The following is an 18,910-nucleotide window of genomic DNA, read 5'->3' as shown; positions in this document are numbered from 1 at the left end:
TATTCCATGGTGTATATGTGCCACATTTTCCCTGTCCAGTCTATCATCGATGGGCAGTTGGGTTGGTTCCAGGTCTTTGCTATTGTAAACTGTGCTGCAATGAACATTTGTGTGCATGTGTCCTTATAGTAGAACAATTTATAATCCTTTGGATATATACCCAGTAATGGGGTTGCTGGGTCAAATGGAATTTCTATTTCTAGGTCCTTGAGGAATCGCCACACTGTCTTCCACAATGGTTGAACTAATTTACACTCCCACCAACAGTGTAAAAGTGTTCCTATTTCTCCACATCCTCTCCAGCATCTGTTGTCTCCAGATTTTTTAATGATCGCCATTCTAACTGGCGTGAGATGGTATCTCAATGTTGTTTTGATTTGCGTTTCTCTGATGACCAGTGATGATGAGCATTTTTTCATATGTTTGTTGGCCTCATGCATGTCTTCTTTTGTAAAGTATCTGTTCACATCCTTTGCCCACTTTTGAATGGGCTCGTTTTTTTCTTGTAAATCTGTTTTAGTTCTTTGTAAATTCTGGATATCAGCCCTTTGTCAGATGGGTAAACTGCAAAAATTTTTTCCCATTCTGTTGGTTGCCGATTCACTCTAATGACTGTTTCTTTTTCTGTGCAGAAGCTGTGGAGTTTGATTAGGTCCCATTTGTCTATTTTGGCTTTTGTTGCCAATGCTTTTTGTGTTTTGGTCGAGAAGTCCTTGCCTACGCCTATATCCTGAATGGTTTTGCCTATATATTCTTCTAGGGTTTTTATGGTGTTAGGTCTTATGTTTAAGTCTTTAATCCATCTGGAGTTAATTTTAGTGTAAGGTGTCAGGAAGGAGTCCAGTTTCTGCTTTCTGCACATGGCTAGCCAGTTTTGCCAACACCATTTATTAAGCAGGGAATCCTTTCCCCATTGCTTGTTTTTGTCAAGTTTGTCAAAGATCAGATGGCTGTAGATATGTTGTGTTGCCTCTGAGGCCTCTGTTCTGTTCCATTGGCCTATATCTCTGTTTTGGTACCAGTACCATGCTGTTTTTGATTACTGTAGCCTTGTAGTATAGTTTGAAGTCCGGTAGTGTGATGTCTCCTGCTTTGTTCTTTTTGCTTAGAATTGATTTGGCTATGTGGGCTCTCTTTTGGTTCCATATGAAGTTTAAGGTGTCACTAAACTCCAGACTTTTTCAAAAATTTCACTATTTTTTCCAAACATGGCCTTTTTCAGCTCCAGAATTAAATCTAGGATGAGCCATTGTTTTTATTTATCATGTCTGTTTAGACTTTTCTGGTCTATGACAATTTCTCAGTGTTTGCTTATTTTTCATGACCTTCATAGTTTTGAGGAGTACTCATCAGGTATTTTGTGAAATGTCCTGCAATTTGTATTTGTCTTATGTTATCCCATAATCAGTTTGGATCATGGGTTTGAAAGGAAGACCACATAGGAGCTATGACCTTTTAATATCACATCAGGGAAAACAATGCTATCACCATGACTGTATAACTGATAATATTAACCTTATTCATTTGGTCATGGCAGTTTTTCCCAGGAATCTCTACTTTAAAATTACTTTTTCCTCTATCTTGCTATATTCTTTAGCAGCAACTCATTAAGTTCAGCCCACACTCAAGGAGCAGGGAAAACTAAACTTTATCTCCGATAGGGTAAGAGCTACATAAATTGTTTGGAATTCTTCCGTAAGAAAGACTTGTCTCTTCTCTTTCATACCTTTATTTAAAATTCAATTATGTATGTCGAGATGTAAATATGAATATAGATATTGTATTTTGGGTTATAAACTAATACTATATTATTTATTTTGTTGCTCAAATTGTTCCAGCTTTGTCCCTCGAAGCTCTCTCATGTTGACTCCAGTGTCCTTTTGACATATTGCTATCCTTTTGATTTTTGAGCACTTTCTTATTTCTGCCATTACAGGCTGCTTCAGGCTCATCTTGTACTTTTCATGACCTGGTCACAGAATAAGTCATTTCTCCAAGATTGATTTCTTTAATGGGAAAATGATATTTAGAAATAAACATCTGGGAACTGGGTATGCTCACTGCTACTTAAAAAACAATAGTTGTTGTCTAGCTACATTGTCAAAACATATAGACATTACATGATATATTTGCTCACAGCCCTCATTTGTTCTGTTACACATGTAAATATATATATTTTTAATGTTCACCACCAGTTTTTTGTTGTTGTTGTTGTTGTTTCTTTATTCTTTTCTATCATTGTCTTAAACCTTTTTTAAAAAATATACTTTAAGTTCTGGGGTACATGTGCAGATCGTGCAGGATGTGTATACATAGGTATACACATGCCAAGATAGTTACATAGCTATACACATGCCATGATGTTTGCTGTATTCATCCCCCCGTCATCTACATTAGGTATTTCTCCTGACGTTATCCCTCTCTAATCCCCCCTACCTCCTGCTATCCCTCCCCTAGCTCGCCCACCTCCCAACAGGCCCCAGTATGTGATGTTCCCCTTCCTGTGTCCATGTGTTCTCATTGTTCAAAACCCACTTATGAGTGAGAACGTGTGGTGTTTGGTTTTCTGTTCTTGTGTCAGTTTGCTGAGAATAATGGTTTCCAGTTTCATCCATGTCCCTGAAAAGGACGTGAACTCACTTTTTTTAATGGCTGCATAGTATTCCATGGTGTATATGTGCCACAAATGCCCATCAGTGATAGACTGGATAAAGAAATTGTGGCACCACCAGTTTTTATGTTGGTATCTCTCCAGTAATTTGACTGTGTGGCACTTTAATGAGAAATTTCTCATTAAAGTTCATCATTCTAAAGGGAGAATGTATAAGGATGATATTTCTTGAGTTCTTGGATATAGACAGTAGCTTGTCTTCAGCATTTATATTTGAAATTAATTTTGACTGGGAATAAAATAATTTATTTATGTAGTAAGGTTATTTAAGTAGAGATACAGGTATATAAATATATAGACATAAATTTTATATATATATATATATATATATATATATATAATTTTCTTTTGGTCTAAAACTTGCTATATAACATCTGAATGTAATCTGTTTTTTTCTTTCTTGTATTATATAAGGTATTATTACTTTTTAATGTGCAAATAACTTTTTCTTTTGAGACGGAGTCTCGCTGTGTCCCAGGCTGGAGTGCGGTGGTGTGATCTTGGCTCACTGCAATCTCCGCCTCCTGGGTTCAAATGATTCTCCTGTCTCAGCCTTCCAAGTAGCTGGAATTATAGGCACGCACCACCATGCTCGACTAATTTTTGTATTTTTAGTAGAGACAAAGTTTCACAATGTTGGCCAGGCTGACTTCAAACTCCTGAACTTGTGATGTGCTGGCTTTGGCCTCTCAAAGTGCTGGGATGACAGGCATAAGCCACCACACCAGGCTTGTGCAAAAGATTTTTTAAGTCTAATAATCTTCTGTTAACAGAATGTGCCAGTATTGACTACTATGCTTTAACTTTTTTTCCAGCTATGTTGTTTATCTCATTAATATGCAGTTCCAAATCTTAGTTTTTCTTTTTAAAGATTTCAGGAATATCTTATAGTCTTTAATAATTGTTCCATTCCCTTGCTTTGATTTTTCTTTCATGTAAAATATCATTATATCTATGTGGGATGTTCTTTCACTGTCTTCATCATTTGTTGTTTTTTTAAAAGTCATTCTAATTTTGTTTCTAATTTCTTTTTGCATTCACTTATACATTATATGCTATAAAGTTCATCATATTTGATATACAATCCTACATGTTTTGACAAATGTATACCATCATGTAAATTTCACCGTGATTGGGGCACAGAACAGCTTTGTACCCTGAAAACATTTTCTCCTATTTCTCCTTTGTGGACAAACCTTTTTTTTGCCCTCAGCCTCCAGAAACTACTAACCCGTTTTCTCTGTAAATTTACCTTTTTCAGGACTTCATAAAAATGAATCATAGAGTCTGTAGCTATTAACTTCCTTTTTATTTGAAACTTCTATCTCATTTTCATGCTATATTTCCCCTATGATGTTTTCTGTAGTCTTTGTAGCTTTATATATTATTTATTTTCCTTTGTGTCCATTTTGGTCTAGTCTTCATTTTTGAAATGGTGTTGTTTGTTTGTTCTTTCTTTCTTTGGGGGGTTACATCTTGTGTGTTATTGATTAATTTCTGAGTTTTCATAATTCTGGTTTATGATGTTCTTTCACATTGCAGGTTATTGTGTTAATGACTTTGGCTAATTTTAAACCATTAAGATATAGTTTTCCTCTGCTTTTTGGGTTTTAATTGTTTATAAAGAGGTCATTTTTGCTTATTATGTTTGCTATTATAATAACTCTGAATGATATTTAACCTCAGTTATTTCTGAGGCTCATTTTCACAGGAAATTCATTAACTTGAACGTTAACTCCTTAGAAGGGAACCATGATTTTGTATATTTTCTACTAATAGCTTTCACTCTTCTGTTGTTCTTGTGAAATATTCCATTTTATTCCCACAATTTAATCTACTTCTTTCCCCATTTTTTGCATAATTTAGATTCTTTTCCCAACAGTTTCTTAGTGTGGGGTTCTTTCCTGGAAGAGCCTTTGATTGGCCAGTGTTGAGGGACAGTAGGGCCCAGCCTGTTCCAACCCCTTCAGGTCACACTGCAGAGAGCTTACACTCAGCATAAGGCAGTGCAAACCCCAGTCAGTTTCAACTGCTTTCTCAGATTTGTAACAACAATTTCAGATGAATATTTGTTGGTTAATTCTTATTCTGTCAAATATTTCACCGCTTCCCTCTGCTTCCACCTGCACATAGGGAAGTTTATACCACACAGGCCTTGTAGTTTTTGGTAAGTTATTCCCAACATAGATACTTGGAAGTTGGTTTGTTGTTATATTTTTGCCTTATATTTTTCTTCATATTATGTTGCCCATGGGCTTTTGGTTTTGTTATATTTGTTTCTCTATGGGTTCTTGTGAGGAGATTTGGAGATTTTCAAAAGCTGAGAACCTGTAGTAGAAGATTTTAACTCATTTTTTTTCGGTAACTAATAGAAAAACAGAAAAATTAAGTCAAAAAATTTCAATAACACAATTAATACAATTGATTTAATTTACCAAGTTGAACCCATACCAAATAATGTCATAATACGCATTCTTTTAAAGTGCACATGAAACATTTTTTAAAAAATTCTTGGCCATAAGGCAATTATCATCAAATTTAAAATGATAAAATGATATCTCTACATATATCTCCATCTACATTCAGTCATGCACCCATAGTTATGTTTTGGTTAATGAAAGACCGCACATATTGATGGTGTTCCCAAAGGATTGTAATATTGTATTTTCATTATACAGTTTCTAGGTTTTGATATTGATATGGTTTGGCTCTATATCCCCACCCAAATCTCATGTTAAAGGAGGGGCCTGTTGGGAAGTGATTGAATCATGCGGGAAGATTTCCCACTTGCTGTTCTTGTGATAGACTTCTCATGAGATCTGGTTGTTTCAGTGTGTAGCACCTCTCCCTTTACTTGCCCTCTCTCCTGCTCCACCATGTGAAAATGTGCCAGCTTCCCCTTCCACCATGACTGTAAGTTTCCTGAGTCCTCTCCACCCATGTTTCCTATATAGCCTGTGGAGCCATAAGCTAATTAAACCTCTTTTCTTCATAAATTACCCAATCTCAAGTATGTCATTATAGCATTGTGAGAACGAACTAATATAGATATGTTTAGATACAGTAATATTTACCATTTGTTACAGTCATCTACAGTATTCAGTATAGTAACATGCTTGGGTGTTTGTAGCCTAGATGCAATAGGCTATATCATCTAGGCTAGGGGTTAGTATTCTATACCATTTAATTCGGTGTAAGTATACTCTATGAGGTTTGCACAATGATGAAATTGCCTAATGATGCACTTATCGGAGACTATCCACATTGTTATGCAATATGACTGTATATCTCTCTATCTATCTAGATATACAGTCATATATTGCACATTGCACATATATATATCTTCTTACCTCTAGATATATCTCTCTATCTATCTAGATATACAGTCATATATTGCATAACAATGTGGATAGTCTCTGATAAGTGATAGATAGAGAGATATACACTCATATTGCATAACAATGTGGATGGTCTCTGATAAGTGCATCATTAGGCAATTTCTATCTATCTATCTTCTATTGGCTCTGTTCCTCTTCAGAACCCTGACAAATTCAGGATGCTATAACAAAAATACCGTAGGCTGTGTGATTTAAACAATGGACATTTATTTCTCCCTCTTCTGGACACTTGGGAGTACAAGATCAAGGTTCTGTTACATTCCATCTGGTGAGGGCTTTCTTCTTGGGTCATAGATGGCTGCCTTCTTACCTTGTCCTCATATGGCAGAATAAGACAAGAGAGCTCTCTGAGGTATCTTTTATAAGATCACTAATCCCATCCATCTGGGCTCTGCCCTCATGACCTAAATACCACTGCAAGGCTTAACCTCTTTATACCATCCCATTGAGGGTTAGGATTTCAACATATAAACATGAACATTCATAACACACACCATACATTCATGACCCACTGCATGAACATAACCAGCTCTTCTAGATTTCCACTTATTAATTTTCAGAGTGTTGAGAATAAAGACTTCTGAGCCAGAGAATCTAGGCTAATATGCTAGCTTTGGAAATATGTAATCATGTGACCTTGAGAAAGAAAGCCTCTCATAATATTTGTTCTTACGTTCCTGTTTTCATATGACAACTAAAAGACAAATATATTTAATGTGATATGAAGATTAAGTCATACAATACTTTAAACTTGGACATGAAATTTGTCCACTGCTGAAGAAAATTATAGAGTTTGATCTACTGAAACTTTGGTTCACTGAAAAATTCAAACTGCTTATATTTTGTGATGCCACCATTCAAAAGATGGTTTTCAGGTTCTGTGGATCTTAACTACATCTTAACACACATGACTTTGCATCAGCTCTCTTTGGCTCACACTAGTCTGATAATCTCATTTAACTATAATGATTGTCAAAAATTAGAGTGTACTAGTTTGTTCAGGTTACTGTAACAAAATATCTAGACTGGGTAATTTATAAACAGCAGTAATTTATTGCTTGCAGTTCTGGAGGCTAGGAAGTCAAAATTCACAGCACCAGCAGCTTCAGTGTCTGGTGAGAGCTTGTTCTGCTTCACAGATGGCACCTGCTATCTGTGTCTTCACAAGGCAGAAGGAGTAGGCAGACTATCTTAAGAGTCATTTATCAGGGCACTAATCCTATTCACAAGGGCAGAGGCTTCATAACCTAACCACTTCCCAAAGCCCCCACCCGCCCTTAATGTCATCACCGTGGGGGGTTAGGTTTCAACATATGAATTTGGGAGCAACACAAACATTCAATCTTTAGCAGAGGGGCATGTGGATATTCAGGGAACGGTAAATGTTTCTGACATTTCTAGTCCTTGTTTTTTTGTGATCTTGAAAAGTTACTTAACCATTGCAATTTCAATTGCTTATCTGTAATAGAAGATTAATTAAAGATTGAAATAAGTGAGACTTTAATATGCTCTGAGAGAGACCTGTACAGGTTTCACTACATACTATTAAATGAGCTTGTACAACTTCCTAAACTTTCCTCAGTTTCAGTTTTTCTCTTTAATGTGACAATAAATACCATTGAGAGGATTAAATAAGTTTTAAATGTTTTAGTACACTGTCTGGAGTACAGTAAGTGCTCAAAAACTGTTAGCTGTCACCCAGATTATTGTATAATTTAAACATAATTAGTATTATTCACTGATAATTGTAATTGTAATAAGAGAACAAAATATATAAAACATGTGATCATGCCTGCCGAACTTCATAAAAGCTCTGAATACTTTTTATTTTATTTTATTTATTTATTTTTGAGACAGAGTCTCACTCTGTCACCCAGGCTAGAGTGCAGTAGTGGGATCTCGGCTCACAGCAAACTCTGCTTTCCAAGTTGAAGAGATTCTCCTGCCTCAGCCTCCTGAGGAGCTGGGATTACCAGCACCTGCCACCATGCCCAGCTAATTTTCATATTTTTAGTAGAGACAGTGTTTCACCATGTTGGCCAGGCTAGTCTCAAACTCCTGACCTCAAGTGATTCACCTGCCTCAGCCTCCTAAAGTGCTGAGATTACAGGCATGAGCCACCACACCCAGCCTCAATACTTGTAAAATACTCTGTTTGTTCTTCCGTACTCTAAGATTTGTTATTTGAGACATACACTGGATTTCCTGCACTGTCACATGGCGTTTTTAAACCTAAAGTATTCAGCTCTTAGTAATTGTGTAATAAATGTTGGTTTACTAACAGCCTAGCAACATAGGGCTGTTGGATTTGACACAACTTGCAGAAAATAAATGCTGATTGTTTCTCAGAGCTCGCCTTTGTATTTCTGCTAAGTATATTTAGCTAGTCTGCTGACGAAATGGAAAACTGAACAGTGGAATTTGTACTCAGGAAGTTATGTAACATTTTATGACAGGTTTTAAAACAATGAAAATTCAGCCACTGAATGCTCCAAAACATGTATTTGCTGTGTTGCCAAAGTAGAAAGAGCAAAAGGGAAACATCATTGGAAGAAAGACTATTTTGCTTCTGATAGCAGGAGTACTTTGGGCATATTATGTTTATACTCCTCTCCCAGATAATATTGAGGAACACTGGCGACTAGTGTGGATAGCTATATCTGTGAAAATGATAACAAATTTGGTAAGTTCAGAATTTCATAATCTCTATGAATATTTCAGCTTAATTAGGAGAAAATAATTACCAGCTATATTATTTTTAAAACTTTCTGCTGTCTTGGAAATTTTGCTCTTAGAGTTTGCTTGCTGATTTTCGAAACTTTAAAAAAAAATCTTCATTCTTTAACACAGACCCCTAACAGAATAATCATGAAGGAAAGTATTCAAGTTATTTTAATTTTAAATATTAGAAAACAAAATGTGCTGGCTGAGAAAAACAATTAAATCTTACTGTGATTTTCATGGCATGAATACTGACAGAATGAAGCCTTTGTGAAGTATACACTTCAGAAAAGGTAGAATTGAGTGGCACTGTGATTAGCTATATAAAATTCTATGCAAAAATCTTGGATTCAGACATGAAAATGCATTCTTACTGAAATGTTCTGTCTAAAGGTCAACTGGTAAAAGACCAAGGGAAACTGAACACACAGCATGATTCTCAGTTGAAGGAGAGTGAGCCGCTGAGGCAACAGGGCAGCTGCTTGGCTGGCTGCCCCCAGTGTCCACACTGGCCCTTGGAGACCTGTGGTTCTTTTCTAATGAGGCTAACTACTTGGATATAAAGCCATTCATTATTTTTTTTTTGAACCTTCTGTAGCAAACTGCCTTCTTGTAGCAAAAGAAAACAATAATCCAAGGACACATAAACACTTGACTCACACTCTGTTTCCTTCCATATATTTTTAGATATTTCAGCATTCTCTTCTGGCATTTAATGCAGCTCTGAATAAGTGTGATACATGCCTTATTCTCAGGGTTGTTTGTTTCTTTGTTTTTTGTTTTTGTTTTTATAAAGACAGGTTCTTGATCTCTCTGTTGCCCAGGATGGAGTGCAGTGGTATTCACAGTTTACTACAGCCTGGAACTCCTGGGCTCAAGTGATTCTCCCACTACTTGGCCTCCCAAGTAATTAGGGCTACAGGCACATGCCACCATGCCTAGCTATTAAAAAAAAATTTTTTTTTTGGAGATGGGATCTTGCTATATTGCCCAGGCTGGTTTTAAACTCCTGGACTCAAGCAATCCCCCAACTTCCCAACCTTTGCCTCCAACACACTGGGACTACAGGCATCAGCCCCTACATTCAGTCCCGCATTTTCATTTTCTATTAGTTACTTCACTTTCTAGTCATCTTATTAGCATATACAGGTGGTTTTCTGTATACACGGGTTTTGCATACCACATATATTTTTCATCCTCAAGTTTACTTTTTAAAAATCTGTATATAAGTAGACTCACTCAATTCAAACTCATTAAATGGTCTACTGTATGTTGTTACTGGATTTGGATCAGTTTCACTGCAATATAGCTTCAAGCCTTATTTTTAAAAAGTTATTCTGGAATTATTTATAAAAATATTTCTTTTGGGTCATTGTTTTGCTTTTTTTTGTATTTATTATGTGTGAGCGTATACACACACACACACACACACATATATATATATATTTATGTGCTAAAATAATGTCATTTCTCTTTAGAACTTCTTAGTCTCTTTTTACATTTCACTTCCTTGTGTTTGTTTTTTCATTTCTATCATATATAATACCTTGAGTTTCTTTTAACTTGGTTTTATTTCTGAAGTTATTAGTCTTTTTTGCCTTATTCCTTTTCTAAGTTTAACCAGTACTAGTGCTAGCACTAATTTTTAGTCACTCCTTCCTTTTAGCTAGCAATCATTTACAAATATCTGCCTATCATTTGAATATGTGTGTTTTTGCTTTTTGATATTTCTTCTATGTTATTTTTAAAAATCATTTTGAAACAATGTGTAATATATTTTATCTTTGTAGTAACTTTTTTCTAGTTTGTTTTCTTCATGTGTTAGATCCTGTTATTATTTTTCATATAACACATAGTAACTTGCATGAATGTTATTTATACAACTTTTGTTATTCATGTTTTAATAAGATGAGTTTTCTTGGGTGAACTGTTACAAAAATTTCCTGGGAAATAGAGGTAGTCAAGATTTTTTCCCTTAGTTTTTGTGCCTAAAGGACTCCTATTGCTACGATATACATACGTATATTTATACATATAATATTTATACATAAATTTATAAGTATTAAAAATGTATACACAATTTTTATATAAAAAATTATATCTAGATATTGCTACAACTAACATATCTATCAATTAGATTTATAAATATCGATATAGCTGTAAAACCCTCCTCTGTATTTTCACCTATTTTTCTCTCTGGTCCTCCTGAATCTTCCGGTCTATTACTGGCAATTGTTAGCAGAGTATATAGCCACTTGAAGTTATCTTCCACTTTGGAGTTGGTTTGTCTTGAGGTCAGTTACCTCTGAACCCTACTGGGTAATCTGAGAGCTTGTTTTTTTTAGCAACTTATCTTAGTAATCACACCTTGTTATGTTTCAGTCCTGCTGGTAGGAGTCTTTAATCATGGCAAGGTGCTTTCATTTTTGGTGCCAATACTTAATGTCTTTTTTGAGGATCTGCCACCTTTAGAGCCCTTCACTCTCCCTTTTTGTCTTTTTGTTTTGTTTTGTTTTTTTAAAGACAGGGTTTCACCATGTTGGTCAGGCTGGTCTTGAACTCCCTACCTAAGGTGATCCGCCCACCTTGGCCTCCAAAGTGCTTGGATTACAGGCGTGAGCCACCGCGCCCGGCCCCTTTTTGTCTTTCATTCTGCTCTATCACAGTCGTTTTCTGTGCAGTTCTGCTGGTTTCAGTTGCTTTGGTCCAACACTACACATAATTTATAGCTCATGGGTTTTCTGTGATTCTTTGTTTTTTTGAAGAAATAGAGTTTATCACCATGATTATGAATTACTTGTTTACTTTCATGTTCTGTATGGTTTCCTGCAGAAGAAAAGCATAGATTTGAAGGAACTTAAAGCCCTGACTCCTTTAAAAAAAAAGAAAAAAAAAAGATAAGAAAAACATTTATTTGCCAAAGTACGTCAGATTACCATAGAATCTGTCATCTTTTCAAAACCTTTATAAAATCATCAACCTTTCATGAAGTACCTCATTTTTTTCCCATCTTTTCTCCAAACCCTTTAAAAAAGAAAAAAACAACAACTTGCTTGAATTTTTGCCATCTGGTCCTTCCTTGTGATTAGCAATCAATTTGAGCATAAGATATTAAAATGTTAATTCAAGCTTCTAATAATTCAGCGATGAAGATAAATGGAAGTCACTGAGTGGAATCAAGTCTCAACTAGTCTGCATTGTGTCATCTTCTAGAGTAGCAATACCAATTATGTTTAGCTACAATGCCAATTCTGACAGATTGCTCAGCATGACCCTGAAAGGACTCTGAGGTTGCATTTGAGGCTTAGCAGGAAATAACACTGCAATCAAGTAACACCATCAGAACTATCCCAGGCTAGTGATTATTACCATTTGTAAAAATAGTTTTCTATTGCTATACCAGATTGTAAAGGTTTGTAGCTTTTAGGTTTGAGGTCATTTTCAAAAAAATATTAGTTTTATCTTCTGTTTTCTTTCTGTTTGCCGTTGATTCTCCCAGCCCTGCTTACTTCTTTTTCCTGTTATGGTCTTCTCAAAGATACACTGGATGGCCTCCAAAGCATGAACTTTAAAGCCCAATGATAATTTAAGTTTCCAAATTGTTGAATAACCACACTGGGTAAACAAAACTCTTCTGTGGGTATAGCCAGGGGCCTAGACACTGTTTATTAACTATGAATCATCAGAAATTCAATTGTATTATTTTTTTCTTGGAGTAATAGACTCTTCTATGATAGATTAAGATTCATCAAGAAACTATTTTGTATATACACTGAGGGATATAACTTTCAGAGTTAGTCAGAATTTTATTCTATATCATTTAATGTTTCAAATTTATATCAAACATTGCTTTTAGGTTATAGTGTCAGTATAAAGAGGGTAAGATGATCTGAGAAGATATGTCCACTAAGCCACTGCTCCAATGAATCATATTCCACTAAAGAGAAGGCAGCTGAGTAAAGTGTAAAACTCTTGTCATTCAATTCAGATTTCAGACACTGGGCAATATGTTTTGAATGCTAATGACTTCTTAGCATTTTTGTTTGTTTGTTTGTTTGTTTGAGACGGAGTTTCGCTCTTGTTACCCAGGCTGGAGTGCAATGGCGCGATCTCGGCTCACCGCAACCTCCGTCTCCTGGGTTCAAGCAATTCTCCTGCCTCAGCCTCCCGAGTAGCTGGGACTACAGGCGTGCGCCACCATGCCCAGCTAATGTTTTGTATTTTTAGTAGAGACGGGGTTTCACCATGTTGACCAGGATGGTCTCGATCTCTTGACCTCGTGATCCACCCGCCTCGGCCTCCCAAAGTGCTGGGATTACAAGCGTGAGCCACCGCGCCCGGCCAGCATTTTGTTATACATTTACTGCACTTACTAGTAGAATCTAAAAACTTGTAAAATTATAGAATCCCCTTACAAAATACATGCTTAGTATTTTCTCCTATATGTTACAATTAGTAGTTACATAACTAAATTTCTATTTTAAAGTTATATTACATACAGCATTCTATACTATTTTAACAAAATATTTAGTTGAAATATAGGTGCATAATGTACATATTATATATGTACATATATAATATGTACATATATACATGTATAATGTATATTACATACATACATGTGCATATATATGTGTATATATAATGTATATATGTATATATAACTCAATGTAAATATGTATATTTACATTGAGTTATATATCTTATTTAAATCTATACCTAATCCATATATACAGATATACATTATACATTATATAGATGAATGAATATATTATGAAGTCATTGTTATCTATATATACCTATAATAACTGTTAGTTGGTTAGTTGCTGCCTTTTCTTTTGACTATGACTAACTTCTTAACTTCAGGAAAAATCTAGTAACAACTGAATATACAGTTTTGGATAAAAATTCATCTGAGACAATCTTAAATAACAGAATAATATTTATAAAACACCTTTCAGTAAATGAATTAGAAAATTAGATAATTGTATAGTTTAACTCAAAGATTGTTGCAAAATCACTACTTTAAAAAATAGTGGTTTACATGACTTTGTATTTATATTTAATCATACATGTTAACATTACATATATAATTTATTTTGTTGTTGGCTCACTAGAACATATTAAGCTGCTTATTAAAACTCCTGTAAAGAAAGAAAGGATAATTGTATTCTGAAAACAGCTCTCCACAATGTCACCTTCATAGAGCTTCCCAGGATAATTTTGATCACATAGCCCAAGAAAGTTAGATCAAAATCCTGTCTTTTACTCAGGATTTTGATCAAGTTGCCCTGGCTTTTCTGAATGAATCTAAAAATTTTTAAACACATTTTTCAGAGTCAACAGATTAAGATCAAATAGAGCATTCATGAGAAACTTTCTCCATGATGGTCAGTTGGAATCGATCCCACACCTCTTGCTACCTGAGCCCCCTATTCAAGGTTTTTCCTCATTCTGCCTTGTATTAAATCTTATTTATAAGTACAGTTGAGCTTATTCACAGTCTATGAAGACTGGACTCTGGAAAACAGGCATCTTTAATCAATCACACTTTTTAGCACTGTGCTTAGCACACAGTGAACATTCAGTATATCTTGTTGTCATCACATATTCACCTGCATTGAAGACCCACTCTCTTCCAGAAGAAACTTATACTTCAGGGACTCCTCTGAGGTTGACCAAGAGGGAATCTTTGCAGAGGCATCATTGCTACCAACTCCTCTGAGTTGTCATAGGGAACTCAGGGGTATTATGGCTCCCAGTGCTATTGAGAGTTCCCAAGGCCTCTCATCAGTGAACAAGCCAATAAACACTCAGGAAAAAGTAACTTCAATGTATCTGGTCCTTTAAAGCCTCCAAGAGAAATCCTGGCATCTAATCTTTCTTAAATGAGACTGTTAGAAACCTGCTGTTTCTGCTAGGGGAGATTTGGTGGGACTTGGGAATTCAGTGTTTAGATTCATCAGAATCCATAATCCATACAAATGTTTCTAATCTAATACTCAGAATATTATTTAGATATGAATGTTAGATCAAATTTCATCTTTCGACTAAGACATCCAGGAGGATTGTGAATTCAGTTGGTATCGCAGTTCCACAAACTACAAGCTTTGTTTCTATTTTCAGACGGAGATGTAAGGTATAAGTGGTTTCTTTCAGGGAAGTTATAGCAGTATTTGCTTTCCAGACTGTAATTTTAGATGAAAACTAAAACCCTGAGAATGTTATTATTCTTTCTGTTACCTTTCGCATGCAGTCACTACTTGAACTCATCATTCTCTCCATAATATTCTTATTTTTTTGCAACAGCTACTTGATCTCCGAAAACGCTCCCTTAATAGAAACTACAACAGTTGTTAAACTAAGTAACTGGTTTGCTACTGCATTTTATGCATTAAGAGAGTTACATTTTTACATTGGCAGTGAGGCTATTCCTGTCTTTAACCAGATCAGATATCTAATTCTAACAGGTCTTAAATATTCTCTTTTTTGATACCATCTTTTAGAATATCTTTTAGACTTTTATCAATCATGTTTTTTTCAGAACACAGACACCACTATAAGGAGGTTAATAGGAATCAATTCAGAATTGAGAATTTGAGATACACAGTCTTTAGAATGGGGGAGTGAAGAGCAGTCATCAATAATTCCAGCTGCCTGCATTACTGAAGTGGCAGTTCTGAGGAGGACAATCAGAAGCATTAAAAGCCACATATTTGCCAATGTCTATATGAATGCCCACAGTATTGCAAAATGAAAAAATAATGGCTTTTCCTTTTCTACCCAATAAGTCTTCTAAGAATGCCTCTCTGTTGCATACTCTATAATTGCACTGGCAAGGTGTTCTGGGAACTGTACTTCCTGATTTCCTCTTCAGGAACAGGGTGGGGACAATTTAGTATTGAGAATAGATAATTTTGTTGTTTCTTTTGTACTTACTTAATTTTCATTATTGGGAAAGAGGTTCAGCTAGCTCTTTGATCACACAGCCTTTTAGTCCAAATGTTTCCAGTTTAAGAGAGGAAAGCAAGTCTTTCTGATCCTTGGAATCCCAACATTATAGGTCCATTAGGATTTGGCTCATAGTCACCTTTAGAGGTCCCTTTTCTTTCATACATCCCTGTACAGACTTCTTTATTGCTTTACCAAACTACATGCATTTCTCTGATTACAATAGAAGTATCCTTGTGGCGATTGCTTTGGCCTACAGTGAGATATTTCCCTTTGGCCAAACTCTCCTTTCAGTAGTCATATCAGAGCTCACAAGCTATTTGAAAACTCCTCTTCAATTCTCATCCAGGTGGCTAGTTAATCCACTGACCACGGTCAAAGTTCTTTGTACATATCTATGAGATATGCAGTGATGTTGTTTGGTAACTGCTAACACATCTACTTTTCCTTCTTGACTCTGAGCTTCTTTAGAAAAGAGAACTTGTTTTAATTATCTTTGTAACTCAAATCGTCCAGCATGGAATCTATCAAGTTGTAATTCCTCAATAATTCTTTACTTTTTTTTTAACCTAAGACAACTATGTGGCGACACCACTAAACCTTCAGTATTTCCAACCGTGCCGTTCAGATTCACCTGTGAGGTTATGAGACAGGACTGTTGGGTGTACCTATGCACAGTTCTGTGTTCATAAGCAACACTGGCACTTGTTATTTGTAATCTAGTATTTTTTTTTTCTATCTCTCCTTTTAGGCTTTGTTAGTTGAATTCCTGGGAATCAATCATTTTGTAAACACTGGAATGTTCTTCATGAGCTTTCAAGAAGTCCCACCTACATCTGATGAAAATGTTACTGTGATGGAGATTACTTTTAATAATGTTCCTGTCCTTGTATACGTGCCAACACGAAAGTCAGAGATACTGAGAAGAGGCTTATTTTATGTTCATGGTGGTGGTTGATGTATGGGGGATGCTGGTATGTGCCCCATCTTAAAAGTTTTAGTTTATTATATAACATACATTTTAGTGAAATATTGACTTCATCATATCAAGACATACATGTCAGATAACAAAACACTTCAGCTGTCTGTAGTTTATTTCTTTGGAGCTATGTAGGTTTAAAAGAACTATTTTAAATCTCATTGTGAAAGAGAGCATAATAAATACCAAAAACTGTAGCAAATCTCAGGTAAGAAGAAAACGTATTTCACTAACTTAGACATTTATTATTAATTGTAGATTTGATAGAAAGTTGCAGTAGAAAACAATGAAGTGAGTTGAACAATGGATTAAATATGAGGAAATAGAAATGGTGACTTTAGTCTTAAGCATAAACATTAAGGAAATTAGAAATAAGGTGTTAGATTTAAAAAAACAGAGTTGAATAAGGGTATTTTATTTTGATTTTATATTATATCATATATATTTTGTTTAATGCACTTATGAATTTATACAAACATTTATAATATATTTTAATATAAAATTTTAATTACTATCAAATCTAAAATTATTTTATTTGCAAATATATTTTGCATGTTTTTTTATTATATATATTTCATATTTATGTACAGGAGATCTATGAACGTGATTATAAGTTGTAGTTAAGGTGGTGGTAAATTGAGGTGTATTGGAGAAACGTGGGGAGTGGCAGCTAGAGGAAGGGATGGGGGTTTATCTGATCTAGAGAATATGGAAGCAAATTGGATTCGATACAGATGGGAAAAATTGGCAACATAGGAGGAGGAGCATATTTTCATTTGTGACAGAAGGAAAATAGGTGTTGATGGTATTGCTGTAGATCCGGACTTTAAATGGGAGCAGTAAATGGGGTGATTCTATCATTTTCTCTAAATTTAGATAGTAAAGTCACCACTTAACAATGCAGTGATGTGTCTAACACAAAATCTGAATATGACATACCAGTTTCCACAAGTCTCTTCTGTCCAAAATACTTTTTTGAAAACTTTTACCTGAAAGTATCTCTGAAGAATGAAAATATGTTTAGAAAGGTAAAGGAAATAAATAAGAATAAGCTCAGAAACAAAATAACATTTGCCTGATACTTTCTATTTCAATATTAAAGAAAAACATAAAAATATGTATTCCAATCAAAAATATGAGCATGACTTTTTGTAGTAAAGGTTAAATGAAAGTTAAGGACTTAGTGTGTATTTGACGTTAAGAGTACTCAGCATCTGATTTTGGAAACATCACAAGATAATATCTATTCCACTTTCCATGGCCCCCAAGAGATGGGCTTTGTAAGAACCTCGTATCCTGTTACTTCTCCTTCACAGCTGTATGATTTATCCTGACACTTGTTACTAGTAAATTCTATTTATCTTTTAACAATTTTCTTATCTGCAAAAGGAAGCATTTGCCCAAGCTCCATGGCAAACAGGTGTGACCCATCCCCAATCCATACACACACCAAAACAAAACAAAACCACAAAATAGAACAAAACACATTTTTTCTTGTCTGCCAAGAAAATATGAATACTTAATTCAAGTCTCTGCTCTCTCTACTTGCTATTTACTCTCTCTCTCTCTCTCTCTCTCTCTGGCAGTTTCTGTGAAGTTTAATTTAATTTCCAAAGAGCATTTTCTGTACCCCTCCATTAACTATTATTTTGCATTATTGCTTTTGATTTATATGCCTGCCCTCCCCATCCCCGTTTCCAGTAGGCTATGACTTCCTTAAAGCTGGAGCTAATATTTATGTGTTTGTACTTTCAACACCTAATGCCTGCTAAATGAAGGAAGCAGAAATTAATCTTGAGGAGAAAAACTGGTTTAAATTATCCAGTGTAAAAATGTAGGAATGGATGAGAAAGCTGACAAGGTATATGTAAAAGAAACACTGGGAAGAATTTATGTTCTAAAATTAAGATAAAATATTAGAAATATTTTTTCTAGAGTATATCAATGAGGAACAAGTTGTACTAGTAGGCTTTCTGTTGAAAGAAACACTCTCATCAATTCATTTGGCTGTTTCTTTTTTTTTTTTTTTAATTTCAGCTTTGTTTAATTATGACTTTCTATCAAGGTGAACAGCTGATAGACTTGATGCTGTTGTTGTATCAACCAAGTAAGAGCACTCTCGGTTTGTTTGGGTTTAGGCTGAACGCTTTATGTAGGAAAATGCTGTCAGCTTTTGTGGTCTTTCTTTGT

At 35.1% G+C, this 18,910-nt stretch overlaps 1 protein-coding gene across 1 annotated transcript in view; it reads left to right on the top strand.

Moving 5' to 3' along the window:
- The window catches only part of LOC116537813 (arylacetamide deacetylase-like), a 32,838-nt gene that overhangs the window by 4,442 nt on the left and 9,486 nt on the right, over positions 1-18,910 (top strand). Inside the window, 3 exon segments of the mRNA XM_032260052.1 lie at positions 8,594-8,752; positions 16,493-16,715; positions 18,758-18,827. Coding sequence (XP_032115943.1) covers positions 8,594-8,752; positions 16,493-16,715; positions 18,758-18,827 — 452 coding nt within the window.

This window comes from Sapajus apella, unplaced genomic scaffold (assembly GCF_009761245.1).
Source record: "Sapajus apella isolate SASKATOON/1434 unplaced genomic scaffold, GSC_monkey_1.0 scaffold4, whole genome shotgun sequence".
Lineage (NCBI taxonomy): Eukaryota > Metazoa > Chordata > Mammalia > Primates > Cebidae > Sapajus > Sapajus apella.
The sequence above is the reverse complement of the archived record's forward strand: the minus strand, read 5'-3'. Positions and strand labels throughout refer to the sequence as shown.